Source organism: Gymnodraco acuticeps, unplaced genomic scaffold (genome assembly GCF_902827175.1).
Source record: "Gymnodraco acuticeps unplaced genomic scaffold, fGymAcu1.1, whole genome shotgun sequence".
Lineage (NCBI taxonomy): Eukaryota > Metazoa > Chordata > Actinopteri > Perciformes > Bathydraconidae > Gymnodraco > Gymnodraco acuticeps.
The window spans coordinates 477,816-492,971 of NW_022989748.1; the positions used below are offsets into that span (position 1 = coordinate 477,816).

At 39.2% G+C, this 15,156-nt stretch overlaps 3 protein-coding genes across 3 annotated transcripts in view; 2 read left to right on the forward strand and 1 right to left on the reverse strand.

The window, feature by feature from the left end:
- The first annotated feature begins 88 nt into the window (after nucleotides 1-88).
- Nucleotides 89-3,600, forward strand: LOC117551212 (uncharacterized oxidoreductase YtbE-like). The gene is made up of 6 exons (XM_034224011.1): nucleotides 89-245; nucleotides 1,268-1,559; nucleotides 1,842-1,987; nucleotides 2,533-2,672; nucleotides 2,762-2,920; nucleotides 3,032-3,600. The coding sequence occupies exons 2-6, from the start codon at nucleotides 1,318-1,320 to the stop codon at nucleotides 3,209-3,211; spliced, it is 867 nt and encodes a 288-aa protein (XP_034079902.1). The 5' UTR covers nucleotides 89-245; nucleotides 1,268-1,317; the 3' UTR covers nucleotides 3,212-3,600.
- A 1,099-nt stretch (nucleotides 3,601-4,699) lies between these two features.
- Nucleotides 4,700-8,539, reverse strand: badb (BCL2 associated agonist of cell death b). The gene is made up of 4 exons (XM_034224441.1): nucleotides 8,359-8,539; nucleotides 7,546-7,698; nucleotides 6,798-7,018; nucleotides 4,700-6,227 (listed from the first exon to the last, which is right to left on the reverse strand). The coding sequence occupies exons 1-4, from the start codon at nucleotides 8,366-8,368 to the stop codon at nucleotides 6,090-6,092; spliced, it is 522 nt and encodes a 173-aa protein (XP_034080332.1). The 5' UTR covers nucleotides 8,369-8,539; the 3' UTR covers nucleotides 4,700-6,089.
- The window catches only part of slc8a4b (solute carrier family 8 member 4b), a 119,445-nt gene continuing 112,002 nt past the window's right edge, over nucleotides 7,714-15,156 (forward strand). Inside the window, exon 1 of the mRNA XM_034223504.1 lies at nucleotides 7,714-7,732. The gene's annotated coding sequence lies outside the window, so the exon portion shown is untranslated. The remainder of the gene's footprint in view (nucleotides 7,733-15,156) is intronic.

Sequence of the window (15,156 nt, forward strand, 5' to 3'; positions counted from 1 at the left end):
AAAAAAAAAAAAAGGTGTCCCATTCCCGCCTTCCGGTTTCTAATACGGCTCTGCTTCTTCTGATTGTCTTCAACCAATCAGCAGCGTCCTAACTGTCACATGGTTGTCAGCTCTCACGTGTAGCAGGAAGAAGTACTTGTAAACACTCCTCTGTGTAACGGCTAAAATTAGAAATAAGGCGAGATTTCCTTGCATGGTCTCTCACAAATTCTGCTGCTCTTCTTCGAAAGTATTCAGCTGAAAAGGTGAGATGAAAATATTGTCTGTAAATATGGCATTTAATCGCGGTTTACACTGTACTACGGTAATGTAACGGTTTCTTCGTTTTTATGAATACTGCGTCATAATAGCCGTCACACTGCCAATATTAACATAATTGCGGTTATGTTCGTAATTCTGTGACGTTTAAAACAGCAAAAGTAACAAACAACCAAAAATAACATGTAAATATCCCTCACTGTCCTTCAGTTATAATGGCAGACGGAAACTTAAAGATTGCTGTAAGCTAGCAACTCTTAAAATACAATAAGAATTACCTAACGCTTTTTTATTTTTCACATTTGGTGTGAAAGTGTAGCTCTGTTAAGGTGCAGAGAGAGCACAGCCCTGCTTTAAAGGGAGACCGTTTTTCCTGTGACCCCTCTATATGGCATGGCTCTGCTCATTTAGTCTGTACTTTGTCATGTTCTGTTTCAATGTAGATCATTAACCACGTTTACATGATCTGTTATGAGAAACTGTACTACCAGATAGCATTGTATTTGCATATACAGTCACTTACTGCCACAGCCACATTGCACTCCTAGTTGCACTGTTACATCCTTGTGTCCTGATATTGCATGAACACTGTATCTTTTGTATAGGGACAGGTATGTAGCATAAAGCAATGCCACACAACAGCATTTGTTATCATGCATATGTGTAAAGCCTGTCCATATATTGGCCTATTAAAATGCATAAAACTCAACAACACATTCACAAATGATGGTACAGAATACACACTTAATAATAGATGGATAGATTAAATACACAAAACTCAACAAAAAAATACAGACGGAACAATACCTGACACAAACTTAAACAATATAGGACCATACAACAAGAAGCAACACATAATTCATCCCTACATGCCTTATCCCTCTTTAAAACATTCCACATTAAAACCCTCGGACCTTCCTCTGTAATGAATGAAACTGTTGCTAAAGGTCGATGTATAAAATCAAACTACTGTCTCAACAAGAAAAATCCCTGTCTCTTTCTTTCACAGTTTTGGGTAAACCAACAGGATACAGAAAAGCAGAACTGCCTTCAGATCAGATGTCTTCCTCTTCACATTCTGTCCTCCTAAAAACCGGGGTTCAGATGCCCCTCCTGGGTTTTGGGACCTACAAGTTGGTGTCTCCTGAAGATGTCTCCCGGGCTGTGGATGCAGCGCTGCTTGCTGGTTATCGGGCTTTTGACAGTGCAGCCGTATACCTGAATGAAGCTGAACTGGGCCGAGCGCTTAAGCAGCTCCTGCCCAAACATGGCTTAACCAGAGAGGATGTGTTCATAACCAGGTGATGTTTAGGCACATGTCCTTTCCAAAAGAGCACATTATGTCAGTAAATAAGGGATCTATGAAGTACAATAGTAGCTAAATGTATTGCATTTTTTTTTTTTAACTTGTGTGTTGAATACAGCTGGAATATAATCAAATTGATGCTAGGTAAAATGACAAATATACGCCTACACTGTACGGTTTCCTCATAACCTTATTTTCTCTAAGAAACCATATTGAGGCACTGATGACTCTCAAAGGCACAGCGTACAATACTTAACTTCTCTCTTTCTCCCTGCAGTAAGCTGGGCTCCAAGGATCAGGGTGAGCGAGCCATGGAAGGAGCCCTCCACAGCCTGTCTGATCTGGACATGGGTTACATTGACCTCTACCTGATCCACTGGCCTGGAACACAGGATCTAGAGATAACTGACCCATGCAACTCTGGTAAAGAATTCATATTCATGCTGCTTAAGACGGTAGACGGCAAAACAGATTTCATTTTAGTGGACGAAAGCAGGACAGTGGCAATAAATGTGTTCAGCAAAAAAGACTGTAAAGGTCCGCACCACATCATCTAAAGTTAATTTTCTTCAAAGGGTACTTTTTTGACAGTATTTACTTGGGATGTTAAGGTACACCCTCACAAAAGTAGACAACATTAGTTTATGGGCAAGAGGAAGCTAATCATTTAGACAATTTCAACAAATACACCTCTACCTAACTATCCATTTTAAGATTAAATTACCTTACAATTAATTTAGCTTTTACATTTGAGAGAGAAATGCATTTTATAGCTACATGCATTACTAAAATAATTACATATACTGTAATAAGAGACACTGAATAACTTTAGCCATGTGTAGCAATATTTGATAATGTAATGCTTTTTACTAATTAAGAGTTAAGATTCAATCTCTTCTCGCTCCTCTACAGTTTAGTTGTACTTGAGTTACACGGATGATAAGATCCTAATGAATATTTAATTGCAGGTAACAGAGCTGAGAGTTGGGCCGCTCTGGAGGAGCTGCATGTCCAGGGGAAGCTGAAGGCCATCGGAGTGTCCAACTACACACCAGCACACATGAGGGAACTGATACAGAGCTGCAAGATCCCTCCTGCTTTGCTGCAGGTAGGACACTGATAGAGGAGGAGGATGGATCACATGTATAATAGTCTTTTAAGAGCTGATGCACACTGTGTTTTTAATTGTTTCTTCAGGTAGAGTTTCACCCAAAGTTCTGCCAGACAGAGCTGAGGAAAGTGTGTGAGGAATATGGAGTGTGTTTTCAAGCATACTCCTCCTTAGGGAAAGGAGATCTGGTCACTGACCCTGTGGTGCTGGAGGTGGCAAAGAACTGTGAACGCACGCCTGCACAGGTAACGCACACGCATACAAACAAATAAAATACCTCTCAATGAACATATTTTTGTGGCAGCCTCCCGTCTAGACATTATTTGGAAACCTTTAGGTCTGTTGTTCCCCTGCAGGTCCTGTTGCGCTGGGCTGTGCAGCAGGGTGTCCCAGTGCTGCCAAAGTCCTCAAATCCAGACAGAATAAAGGACAATGCCAGGCTTTTTGACTTCACACTGAGTGACACAGACATGGACAGACTGTCAGCTTTGGACTGTGGGCACAAGTTCTGCCGGGACGCATCACAGGTGGTTTGATAAACCACACATGGGCTCATATTAAGCGTCCTAAATGCTGTTCTTTCGTTTTTACTGGCAATTACAGGATACCACAACCAGAACAAATGGGAAATTAGAAATGGATCAAATGTGCTGGGCTGATGTATTAAGGATTTAGTAAATGTACTTACTGAAATATCTAAGAGCTCAAGTAACATTTGGGACACATGTTTCCAATAATGTATACTGTTTATCATGACCAATCATCCATGAAACACTGAACCTTTCAACAACAACAAAATGTTGACATATGTGCCGCCTTTTATAACTAGTAAACTGACTGGTTTAGACTTCAAAGTATTATTCCGTTTGTTTGTGTTCTAGCTTTGCATTTGAATTGTTAATGAACATTTTTGCATTGAAAGAAATATGATTTCAGTGTCCTTTGTACTAGAGAACTTTCAAGAATTACACAGCGACTCATTTTTAAACGACTCTAAAATTCTTTATTCAAGACCGCATATACAAGAAGTTTCACAGCTGTAGAGAAAATTTGCAAAAGATATTAAAAAAAGGAAAAGGAATTTCCAAAAAAAGAGGGAATATTCAAATTCTATTTTCTCCCCACACACATATCCAGATTCAAGTAATACCAAGGATGGTTGCAAAACTCCAGGTTCCCAGGCAGGTCTCTCCTCTGGGGTGTGTTCACTGCTACTAATGTTTAACAGTCAAAACCACAATGTGAATTCCATCAATCGACATTTTATATTTTTATCACAGTTGACTTTTTCTTGAGCGTAAAGGTGACAGTGACCGTAAAAGTTAAGGCGGTAATCGGGTAAACACATGGCTGATAATGCACAGGTACACCACAGTTCCAGCATGTTCAAGGCATTCATGTTGACAATATGATTTTCTTTTAAATTCATATCTGACCCTAAGCTCTGAACACCGTGTACAAACTCTTTATCAGCTGATTTACTGTTGTTCTTGTGTCAAAGTACAGGTCTACTAGGAGTGGAAACACTATTTATGTAAACACCCGTTCCTCATTTCCCTATTGATCTGTTTATGAAATGGGATATCAAATAATGGAGTCACTTTAATGTAGCTAAAATGTAACAGCCTAGTCTAACTGTATTCATTGAGTTGGGAGCTTTACCAAAACATATAGTAAACTTGATTGAATCTCAAAAAACAATGGCCCCTTTTTCAGATTGTCTAAAAAATCTCTGATTAAAAAAAAGTTTCCCGTTTAAGAAAAGCTATAAAGGTTTTTTTAGTTTAAAAGACGATACAGATGCAGCCCCCTCAGCCTGCAACACTTCACAACTCAACCCTACCAGTCAAGAGGAAGAGAGTTAGACACAAGAAGAACAAACCTATTACCATTTTCAATAATCACATTGATAAACAATTCACAAATAGCCAATCCATGTAGAAGTCCCGATCTTAGTTAATATATAAGCCAGAATATAACGCATAAAAAGCAAATCTAGATCAGCACTTAGACTTAAGGCTTCATACATTAAGATCCATTTTATTCAGATCCTAATGCAGATAAAGAGTGACCAACCTGCATGTAACTCATTGTTTTATAATCTTAAAAGCACAGGAAACTGATTTTCCTGAACAGATAGTTTTATAAAGACAAGTTTAAATCCCTTCCACCAGTGTTTGAAATGTGATTTTACTCTAAATCCACCTCCTTTATGCACTCGTTGCTGATTAAACCGAGGCCAAAGGCTTGTGTGTAGGCTTCTTGTATAGCAGTTAATATATCCCCGCCCAAATATTTAAATATGCAATTACATTTATCGCAACAGCCATGGATTGTACACTGCCTATTCCTAGGTTGGCCAACCTTATTAAATAGCATGGTAACCTTGTAAAATAGGAACTCGATAAATACAAATCTGGCTAAAGCAACCCCTCCAGCACCCCTGCAATTTGATAAAATATTAACAAAATATTTACACATTAAAGTTACAAGGTCTTATTTTGTTTGCTCATCAAAGGCTTTGAAAAGATAAATTCACATTGGTTTGTGCTTTTTTTATTTTATAGTAATATCATTTTCTTCAGATATAATCTAAACCTGAAGTCTTACAAAAGATAGTATTTTCTGTTAGAGATTGTCCTTGTACAAGATTGTTCTTCTTTTGATAAATTTCAGATATAAAGCAGTTAATGATAGTCAAGTACGTACAGTTGTTTAAATTGTACTAGCTTGCAGGTAGTAGTAAAGGAAGTTAGATAAAGGCCTGAGCTGAATACTCTAAAAAATCCTTCCCATTTGATCCTCCATCCTCTGTTACCTGCAGGTTATTTTGGCACACAATTACAGTGGTCTCCACGAACTAACATTCGAAGCAAAACAAGCATAAGTAACACATTTCCTCAAGAAGATGAGGAAGGAAATTCTAACAGCATTCAAGGTGGCCTTGGGTGTTTTGTTTCCAGTGCATTTATACCTCTCCATCCACAGTATATTGCATAGTGTTGATGGGAGAGACAACTGAAGTGGTTAGCACCTTTTAAACTGAGTAGTCACCGCTCAAATCCACTTAATGCTGGACTTTCTTTATGTTTTCAAGAGCTCTTCTCTCCTCCCTTGGCCCGTCTTTTTATCCATTCTATGGGGTTCAGATAGCCACCAGTCCATCATGCCTGACTGACTCTTACCATTTCACAGTGCGCTGCCCAGCTATATAGTTAACATCAAAACCAACACAAATGCAAAAAGATTTATCTAAATGTAGTTACCAATGACGTATAAAAATGACATGACTAGGATGGGACACTTGGTCAGAGCAGGTCTTTTTGTTCTCATCACGATTGTTCTCCTGGCTTCCCCATTGCTTTCTTCTCATTCCTTGAACCTCAAGTCCCTCTTAATTTTCTCTCCTGGTGCTTATTCGTTGCGGTGAGTGTGGCTCTCATGGTGGTTGTTCTCTCCCTCCATCTCCTGGTGACTGAAGAGGTAGCTCCACCAGGTTTTCGAGTGTGGCATCTGTTTGGCCGGCCCGGGACTTCTCACCTTTTTCATTTCCTGCGCAAAATAGAGACAATGTTTAAGACACGTGACATTATGTGATATTATCTAGGGGGGGATCTCAATCAAAAAATAACAATTGATGCCCTGAAGTAGAGTGGGATCATGGCCGTTTTTGCAATTAATAACAAACAAAAAAAGCAGATTCATGTTAAAGGCAGTGTTTTCCCCCTGTAACCGTTAAGGCGTTTTGAACGCTTGCTGAGCCAATCTTTAAACTGGATTTGATATACAGTTAAAAACATCTAGGATCTAAAAAGTAGATCATAAAAATGTGGCTTCAAATTGGATATAAGTAAATGAATGTATTACAACCTCAACGTGCTGACGCATGTTCTAAAAGGATAAGAAACCATTACTGGCGGCCAAATAAAACACGCCGTTACCTTAATTAAACATCACATTTTCTCTGAGTTTGAAAACTGTTGGAACATTTGTCAACAAAATGAATAACATAGATTTAGTCAATCCTTTGAAATGTTAAAAACTACTTTTTTTAGCCGTTATTCCCCACATTTTCAGATACAACTGAAGATGGACTTCCACCCTCTGACCCCTCGTTCTCACCCCTTTGTCCAGCATGCTGTCGAACTCGTCGCTCATCCTCCGGAGCTGCCGGCCGTATTTCTTGGCTGCCCACAGAGCAGGGGGAGCTGACTTGGACCGTCCCCTGAATGGAGCACCCTCCGTGGGCGTGCCGACTTCGTCTTCCCCCCGAGCCTGGAGCTCCTCGTCTCTGGAGACAGTGTAGGCGTGGGACTCTGAGTTGAGCCTGGTTCGCCCGGTCCCTTTAAAGAAACAAAGGTGAGAGGAGTTAGTAATGATCACAGGAGCATGAGGGCTTATATGAGAATGAATGAAAATAAATCATTAGTTACCACTGGGCTGAAAAAACATGTTCAACAATGTCAAACTAGGGGGATTTACATTTGAAATGCTTACATTTCAACCCAAAATGCAATCTCACCTAATGTCACCAAGTACATAACTATAAATGTATAATATTTGTTGTGTAATGAGGCCTACAAAACAAAGCTAACAAATGGCAGGACTGTTGCAGAAAACTAAAAAGAGCGGTGCTTTCTTTTTGATCACAAAACTGAATAGAAGTTGGAATACTTGTGGATCTTTAATTATAAAGTAGCGTTGAGCATGGTATTGCACATACTGTTAACTGGAGCAGAAATACACTTTTGGGTCCCACCTGGATCAGTTTGTGGTAAAGGATGCTCAAACATTACTTGGTGTTTTTCCAGTTTTTAAAGCACTGTTTATTTCATTCCCATTTCTCACACAATTCCTTGCGTTTTCCTACCTGTCAATCTGAGCTCAGGAAGGGTGACGGAGTGTCGTTGAGGAAGCTGCTGCCCCTGCACAGGGGACGGTTGGATATGTTCTCCTTCCTCGGCCCCCTCTGATGAATCTGACTCACTGTCAGAAATATTAAAGTGTGCAGCCATCGTCACATCTAGAGAAGTAAGATTCCCACAAATTGGAAAGAGGTAAACATGAATGAATTACTACATATGGCAGACAATGAAATAGTCATAAGTAGATGTACATGCTGTGCACATATTATTGTGAGTACATTTCATTGTTATTAAACCACAGCTGGCTAATATCAGTGTTGCCCTGCACTTGACCTGTATGAGATAACAATACATATAAATGTCCATTCTAATGTAAAGCTAAATGTGTTCCTATACAGTACATATCTATTATAAAGAAGAGCATGGCTACAAAAATGTGTCCATATAGCAAGTGTGCTTTCGTTTTACTAAGCTAATTATTCGAGCATTTTAAAATGGCATCATCCATTGTATGGCTGATGCTGCCTAACACACCCAGCAGCATATATGTTACGCTTCCCTGGCATAAGACAGTCCAAAGGTATTCACAGTGAGATAACAGACCCGTTTTGGCAACACGGACCAATATTTGATATCCTAAATCACCCGTTGTTACACTGTTTTTAAAAGAAGCCAGCACACATTCCTCTCCGGTCAACACGCTGACTCGCTTTTTTGTTGTTGTTGACTGAAGAGGACAAAAGAAACTTACTACAGGGCGGAAGCTGCTCCGGAGCTACATTAGTTCGTTAAAAAGCAGTATTAATAGGTTTCCTTACCCGAAATCATTTTAGCGGGTGCCCGAAAAGTGCGAGTGTGTCCTTAGCTGGCCTCATGCGGCCGCAGCTGTTGTTTTTGTTATCGGCGTCTTGTCTTTTTAATGTACAATACTCTTTAGCTCCTCGCTCACCCAATCGCCGAGCGTCATTGTACCGCCGCTGCGCGATGACGTCACTGTTGCGAGCTAGGAACTGGGCTGGTGCTTTGTTTGTCTCACCGGGTACCGTAATGCTCAGATTAGAGGCACAGCATGATTTAAAATGCACAGAAGTATTGGCATTTGTACTTGTATCCATCTTTTTCTATTTGAATCATTGGTGGATTCAGACCTTATACTACTAAAAGTAATACTACAGTTGTATACAACTCCATTACAAGTTAAAGTCCTTACTTATCTTTTATATGCAGCAGAATAGTCCCTTTTAAGAGGCATTTTGTTATTAACTGTATTATTGGAATATTACTACTAATGTGTTAATGTGCAAGCAGCCTTTTAATATTGTAGCTGGTTATTGTGTAAGTAGCAGCCTTTTAATTGTGTAGCTGGTCTAGGTGGGGATTATACTTATTTAGGCCTATACTTAGGCCTATATAGCCTACTGTTGGGTGGTTATGTTGCAGTTATGTAATGTGGTAACTCAGACCAAAAGGTTTGCAAAACACGGGTTTAATACATACAATTGGATCATATTTAATTGACAGATTATCTGTTTTGAATGTAAAATCTTAAAAGCCAAGGTTACTACTCTATTTAGCTTTCAAATGACAATGAAGTTTTGTAGAAGTAAAAGAAAGCATACAATGAATACTGAAGTAAACAACAGGCATTTCTAAATTGTATTTGTGCACTAATTCATTGTATCAAGGCTTTATTATATTACATGGCAGAATAAATACTTATTGTCTCTGTTAGCGGTAAAGTTGAGTATCATTCTCCATTATATCCATTCTCTCTATCATGTTTAGAAAAGAGAACATCTATAAAAAACAGATAAACACTTAACATACATACTGACTGACTGACAGACCAGAAATATGGAAATACCTGAATAGGCTTGGTCCATGTTGCCTGCTGATATAAAACGAGTTTCATTCTTCCTAAAGACACTCATTACTTTCTCTCCTAAAGGAATTCAGAGACTGCAGGGTAAAGGTTAATTAATATGACATAGACATGGAGGGCAGTCCCATGTTACACAACAGTTATAAGAGGTTTGCTTTTGTCAGATGTTGAAGCTGATAAGCAGAGGGTTGGGCGGGCATGCACGTGTAAACACGCAGATTGTGTCTTACTGAACATTAGGAAATAATCATTCTTTAAAGTGATTTTTATTTGTGTATGACGTGTTAGACATTTACACTCTTTTTTTCCTATTCTCTCTTACTGATAAATGTGGGACGAGGAGAGGATAGAGTTTGTTGTCATGCCTGGTATGGGCAGCAGATGGCGATTCAGGCCCATAAACTCATTTTTACTGGTGTTGCTGAGCTGTGTTCCTCTTTGGTCTCACTGCTACATCATCTGTCACAGGTTGTGTGGTTTCCTGTGAACATAGAGAATAATCCCATGTCTAGTTTTCTGATTTTGCAATAACGTGTTTTGCAACATGTGTATTTTTCTTGATGTCAGTATGGGGGTTTTCCATTAAAATTGCAATATGAAATCTCCGTCAACAGGAACATAGAGTGGTTCTTATTTCCTGAAAAGCTGGCATTGCAGAAGTGATGCTTTTAACTGAGTCTTTCTTATTTAAAAACATGTCTTTTATTGTTTCTACAAAATCATTACAGTACTGTATATAGGGGTGTGTATCTGTGCATCCACCACTGATTGCCTCTCTACTTTGCTCTCTTGCACTTTCCTCACATCAATGCGAGAGAGTCGACTATGTAATTATCTACCATTTATATCTAGAGCTTTCTCCATTCCTCCTCGACATCATCCTTCTCTCTCCCCTCTCTTGCATTAAGAGCCTCTCCTGGGATTAGAAAGAAAATTAGTGTATTTTGCCAAGTCAGTAAGTGACACTTGAGTAGGAGGAGCAAACTATTTTTGTCGAAACTGTGATGGGATTTGAGGCGATGCGATGCAGCTTCTTCTAATTCAGTGTATCCAAACAGAACTAATGTGAGTTTCTAAGCTTAGACAAACAGGCAGAGTCAGCTTTTGGTGTAAGGATGGTGCAGCTCTGGAAAGCTACAGTTAAGACTTGCCTCTTTTGAACTATTTTTAGAGGGATTGTAGAAATAATACATGGAAGCTCAGTTTTCTTTTGGTTGGTTGGATTCCGGTGCTGTATGAGAGACCATACAGTTATTACAATCTTAATCTGTGTGTGCTAGTGTAAAGCCATGTTGTACTACATTTATACAATTTGAGAGTCATCATAACACTACTATCCATTAGAGTGTGTGAGTGAGAAAGACTGTCCTGTACATGCTGGATGATTTTCACACACGTACACAGACAGTGTGTTTAAGTTTGCAGTGTAATCTTAAGGAACCTTACAATTAGCATCCATTTATATCTTCCTGTACCAGCCTCGCCCTGCCTCCCTTCCCCTCATCTGGTGATTATTTTGGGACACGGAGGCGTACGCACTCCCACACGGTCTCTAAACCACCACTCAGTGTGTGTGTGTGGCTGTTTGAGAGCAGCAGCGTTTCCAAGCGGCTACCAAATGTTCCTTCCAATTTAATGCCAGGGCACTGTCTGTCTGTCTGCCGCCGCCGCAGCTTCACTCACCGTCCTTTGAAACATTTCCCCCTCTCTGCAGACTCCAGTTCAGTCTATGTGGGAGCTGAGCAGGATGCAGAGCAGGTTTTTGAATTATTTGAAGTGGGAAAGCTTAGAGAGAAGAAGAAAGATGGTGTCAAAGAAGTGGGTTTCCCAATCCCTGAGAAAAAGATTAGAAGCACACCAGAAATACTGACAGTGTGCACTTAAAAATGAAGGAAGAAGGGACACAGTTATTGAGAAAGCAACAGATGTAGGATCAAAGGCAGACCATGACATAAGAGATGTGTCTTAAGAGTGCAAAGAGAGAATTAAGGCCGACCTTTGGAAGACTGAGGAAGAGTCTGTGAGACGGATATCAGAGGAATGGCAAAAGTGTAAAGAAGAGCTGAAAAAGCAAACCGAACCTACATCACTCTTCCAGCCTTCGCTACCAACCGGAGCACTTTCATCGTTTCTTTCAGTACATGCTCATTATCTATGAGCCGCTCCCTCGCTATATAACTAAGTCACAGACTGTGATCACAAGGGCGGCATAAGGCAGCTTTCTAATTTCATCCACCCCACCCTTGGTGCAGCCTTCCAATCTTATAACCCAGCTCTTCTTATAAACTAAAGTTTTGGGCTGAAAACGGTTTGCTTACTTTTTCTTAGGTAGATAAAAATACAAAAAATGTCCTCTTCAGCATTTGATGGAGGACCGTTGCTGAAATCTTTCTTTTCTTTTGACAAGTGAGAAAACTGTCATAGTGTTGAGGGAACTTTCCCCTCCCCTGTGCAAAAAAGGTTTTGTTTCAAGAAGCTGTTGTCACCCAAATATCTCCAAACTTGAAAAGAACGGTTTGACATTTATGGAAATGTATGATTTTGGAAAGAAAGCACATCACTCGCATATTTTCTCATCATTGTATGTAAGCCGCCAAATCATGGTGATTCCATCCGGAAACTGAGTTCTCTTCATGTTGATGGCAGCAGTCGTGGGTATATAGTCGTGTGATACTCAAGCCTAAGGGGCTAAAGTTGCTAATCAGTTTCATGAGGGAGATTGTGTTGAATGCTGCACAAACCCCATTCTAATGTAAGTGTTGTTATTTTTCAGAGGTGCTAGGGCAATGTAGAAGGTATCTTTTAATGATCTGTTTGCTTTGTACTGTATGCAGAATGGTGTAGATCCAGGGTGGCTGTTGTTTTGTAGAACCAGAAGACTTTTTAGGTATAGAATCGACTTGATGTCAGTGCCCGTCTTCACTTTTAGAAAGAGTCCTCTCACATCCACTTTGTATACTGACAGTTACAGGTCCTCTGGAGGCGGGGCAGACTGACAGCAGACTCTTTGTTGAAGAGATCAAAACGAGCATAAATGGTGTTAAGCTCATCTGTCGCATATGTGCTTGTCCCTGCAATGTTATGGCATTTACAGGCTAGTCTTTTATCAGCATTTTCCCCTTAAATGCGTCTAGGTCTGGGGGAAATCAGCAGTACAGATTTGACTGAAGATAAGTTCATGATACTGTTGACACATGTTCCTTTGCATGATATGATACAGTAGGGTTAGACTGCATGCGTAAATGGGACTTTAGTAAAAGTCTTCCCAGTCCTGGCTTGGCTAAAGTTTAAAAACCAGGTTAAACACTGTAATTAACCCCTGCCTTGACTTTAGTGGACACACACACTCACTCCTACCCACGCCTGCTCTCTATCTTGTCAACGTGAAAGCCACCCACACTCTCATCCAGCCCTTCTCAACCCTCTAATATCATCAATTATGGTTGGGCTGTTTTCATGTGGTGTGAGTGGTACGTGTGCTCAGAGAGTTAATGTATATGTATACATGCTGCTCAGAAACATATGTATTCCATATGAAATCTGTTAGGTGCACACTGTCATTATGTTTTCTAATAATAGTTAATGAGTAGATGTAGTCTTTGAATGGCTCAGGCTGTGGAAATAAAATCATGATAAGCGACGTCCTGTTCTGCAAATCATTCACATTCAATCCATTGCGTCCTGGCATATAGACGTGCACAAGCTCAGTGTTTTAATTATTCACTGTTTGCTGCAACTTAATAATAGATCATTAAGTAAGCATTATCACTATGCTGCTTTAATTGAATGCAATTAATTTAGCTTTTGTTGGCTGATTGGTTTATGTATTCCACCATTGAGGTCTGCCTGAAGCAAAACATTTTTCATGCTACACTTAATTATCATGGCAGAGTCTCCGTATTAGTCTTTTGTCCACATAGTGAGGTGCAAATTAGAAGACAAAATAATCAATTACTTCAAGCAGTATTAAAGAGGTTTGTATATACGTTCTTTTAAATGTTATCCTAAAAGGAGGTTTGTATATACGTTCTTTTAAATGTTATCCTAAAAGGAGGTTTGTATATACGTTCTTTTAAATGTTATCCTAAAAGGAGGTTTGTATATACGTTCTTTTAAATGTTATCCTAAAAGGAGGTTTGTATATACGTTCTTTTAAATGTTATCCTAAAAGGAGGTTTGTATATACGTTCTTTTAAATGTTATCCTAAAAGGAGGTTTGTATATACGTTCTTTTAAATGTTATCCTAAAAGGAGGTTTGTATATACGTTCTTTTAAATGTTATCCTAAAAGGAGGTTTGTATATACGTTCTTTTAAATGTTATCCTAAAAGGAGGTTTGTATATACGTTCTTTTAAATGTTATCCTAAAAGGAGGTTTGTATATACGTTCTTTTAAATGTTATCCTAAAAGGAGGTTTGTATATACGTTCTTTTAAATGTTATCCTAAAAGGATAACATTTAAAAGAACGTATATACAAACCTCTTTAATACTGCTTGAAGTAATTGATTATTTTGTCTTCTAGGTATTACATTTCTTTATGTATTACAAAAGTTAAACATTAGCTAACATTTGCAAGAAAAAATCAATTCTCAAGTTACTTTAGACATGACAGAATTAAAGGACATTCTTGTTATGAAGGAATACCAAAAGCAACAAGGAAAAAAAGCAGCAGCAGAAAATAAGCACATATTTGAGTATTTTCTTAAAATGTTTGAAATTATATTGCCAGACTTTATGAATTGTATTGTTATTTCAAATCTATAATTGAAAAAAAGACCGGAATATGTAGAGTCAACAATGTTTGACTGAACTGTGTAGTTTAAAAAAAGAAAACCCTGGCTTTCCTGTGGAATTTTATTTTTGATATATTTAAAGTCCACTTAGGAGGCCTGTCAAACTGCTACTCCCAGACATTGTAGCTTAGCAATTATTAGGTTAGGTGCCACTCCAAGCCTCCGTTTATCTTTCCATCATCACCAGAAGTCTAGGTAATCCATCCTCCTTAAAGATTTGATTTGCTTTGACAGGGAGGCAGGAAATTGGATGGAGAGGCGCAGCGTGGTACAAAACAAGATGAGAAAACACGGTATCTGCAGATCCGTCTTCCCCCATTGCCTTAATCCTCTGCCCCATCTTTCTCATTTCACCCACTCAGACTCCCAGCGTTTTCCCCTTTTTATTCTACCATTGTGTCTCCTCTTCCATTTCCCTGCCTTTTGTGCCTTCCGTCACTTTTGGTCCATCCGTGCCTTTCGTTTTTTTACCTTTTTCCCCTTCTCTCAAATCTCCCCCCCTCAAGCTCTCTCCATCTCTACCTCACGTCTTAATCTCTGTCTCCCCCTTCTCTCTCCCCCATCTTTACCTCCCCCATTGTGTATCTGGGTTGCTGACTGAACTAGTTCATGTCGTGCTTGCTTGCTGGTGGCGTCATGGCCCCTGTTTAATTGATGTATTGTTATAGAGACAAGCTGCTTGTTGGATTCAGTCAGTTGGTAACAAAGTCTTCATATTTTGCCCTAAAACCAGAACAAGCTTAACATCAAAATGTGATAAAAGCTTTCCATTACACAATGTGTTTGGAGTCGCAGAATCATATAATCTTGGGTGATTACCAGTTTTGGAGTGTCTCACAATTCTGAAGGTATTTGTACTTTCCTTAAGTCTTTTTGATTTGTATTTTTATGCTACGTTTTAACTTATACTGCTCTACATTTCAGAGGGACCTATTGCTT

Bases quoted from the DNA above. Each gene is read 5' to 3' on its own strand.
- LOC117551212 (XM_034224011.1), top strand. From the start codon at position 1,318: ATGTCTTCCTCTTCACATTCTGTCCTCCTAAAAACCGGGGTTCAGATG. The intron at 1,988-2,532 runs GTAAAGAATTCA...ATTTAATTGCAG, and splicing joins AACTGACCCATGCAACTCTG to GTAACAGAGCTGAGAGTTGG. The intron at 2,921-3,031 runs GTAACGCACACG...GTTCCCCTGCAG, and splicing joins GTGAACGCACGCCTGCACAG to GTCCTGTTGCGCTGGGCTGT.
- badb (XM_034224441.1), bottom strand. The intron at 7,019-7,545 runs GTAGGAAAACGC...GTTTCTTTAAAG, and splicing joins TCCTGAGCTCAGATTGACAG to GGACCGGGCGAACCAGGCTC. The intron at 6,228-6,797 runs GTGAGAACGAGG...TATTTTGCGCAG, and splicing joins ACAGCATGCTGGACAAAGGG to GAAATGAAAAAGGTGAGAAG.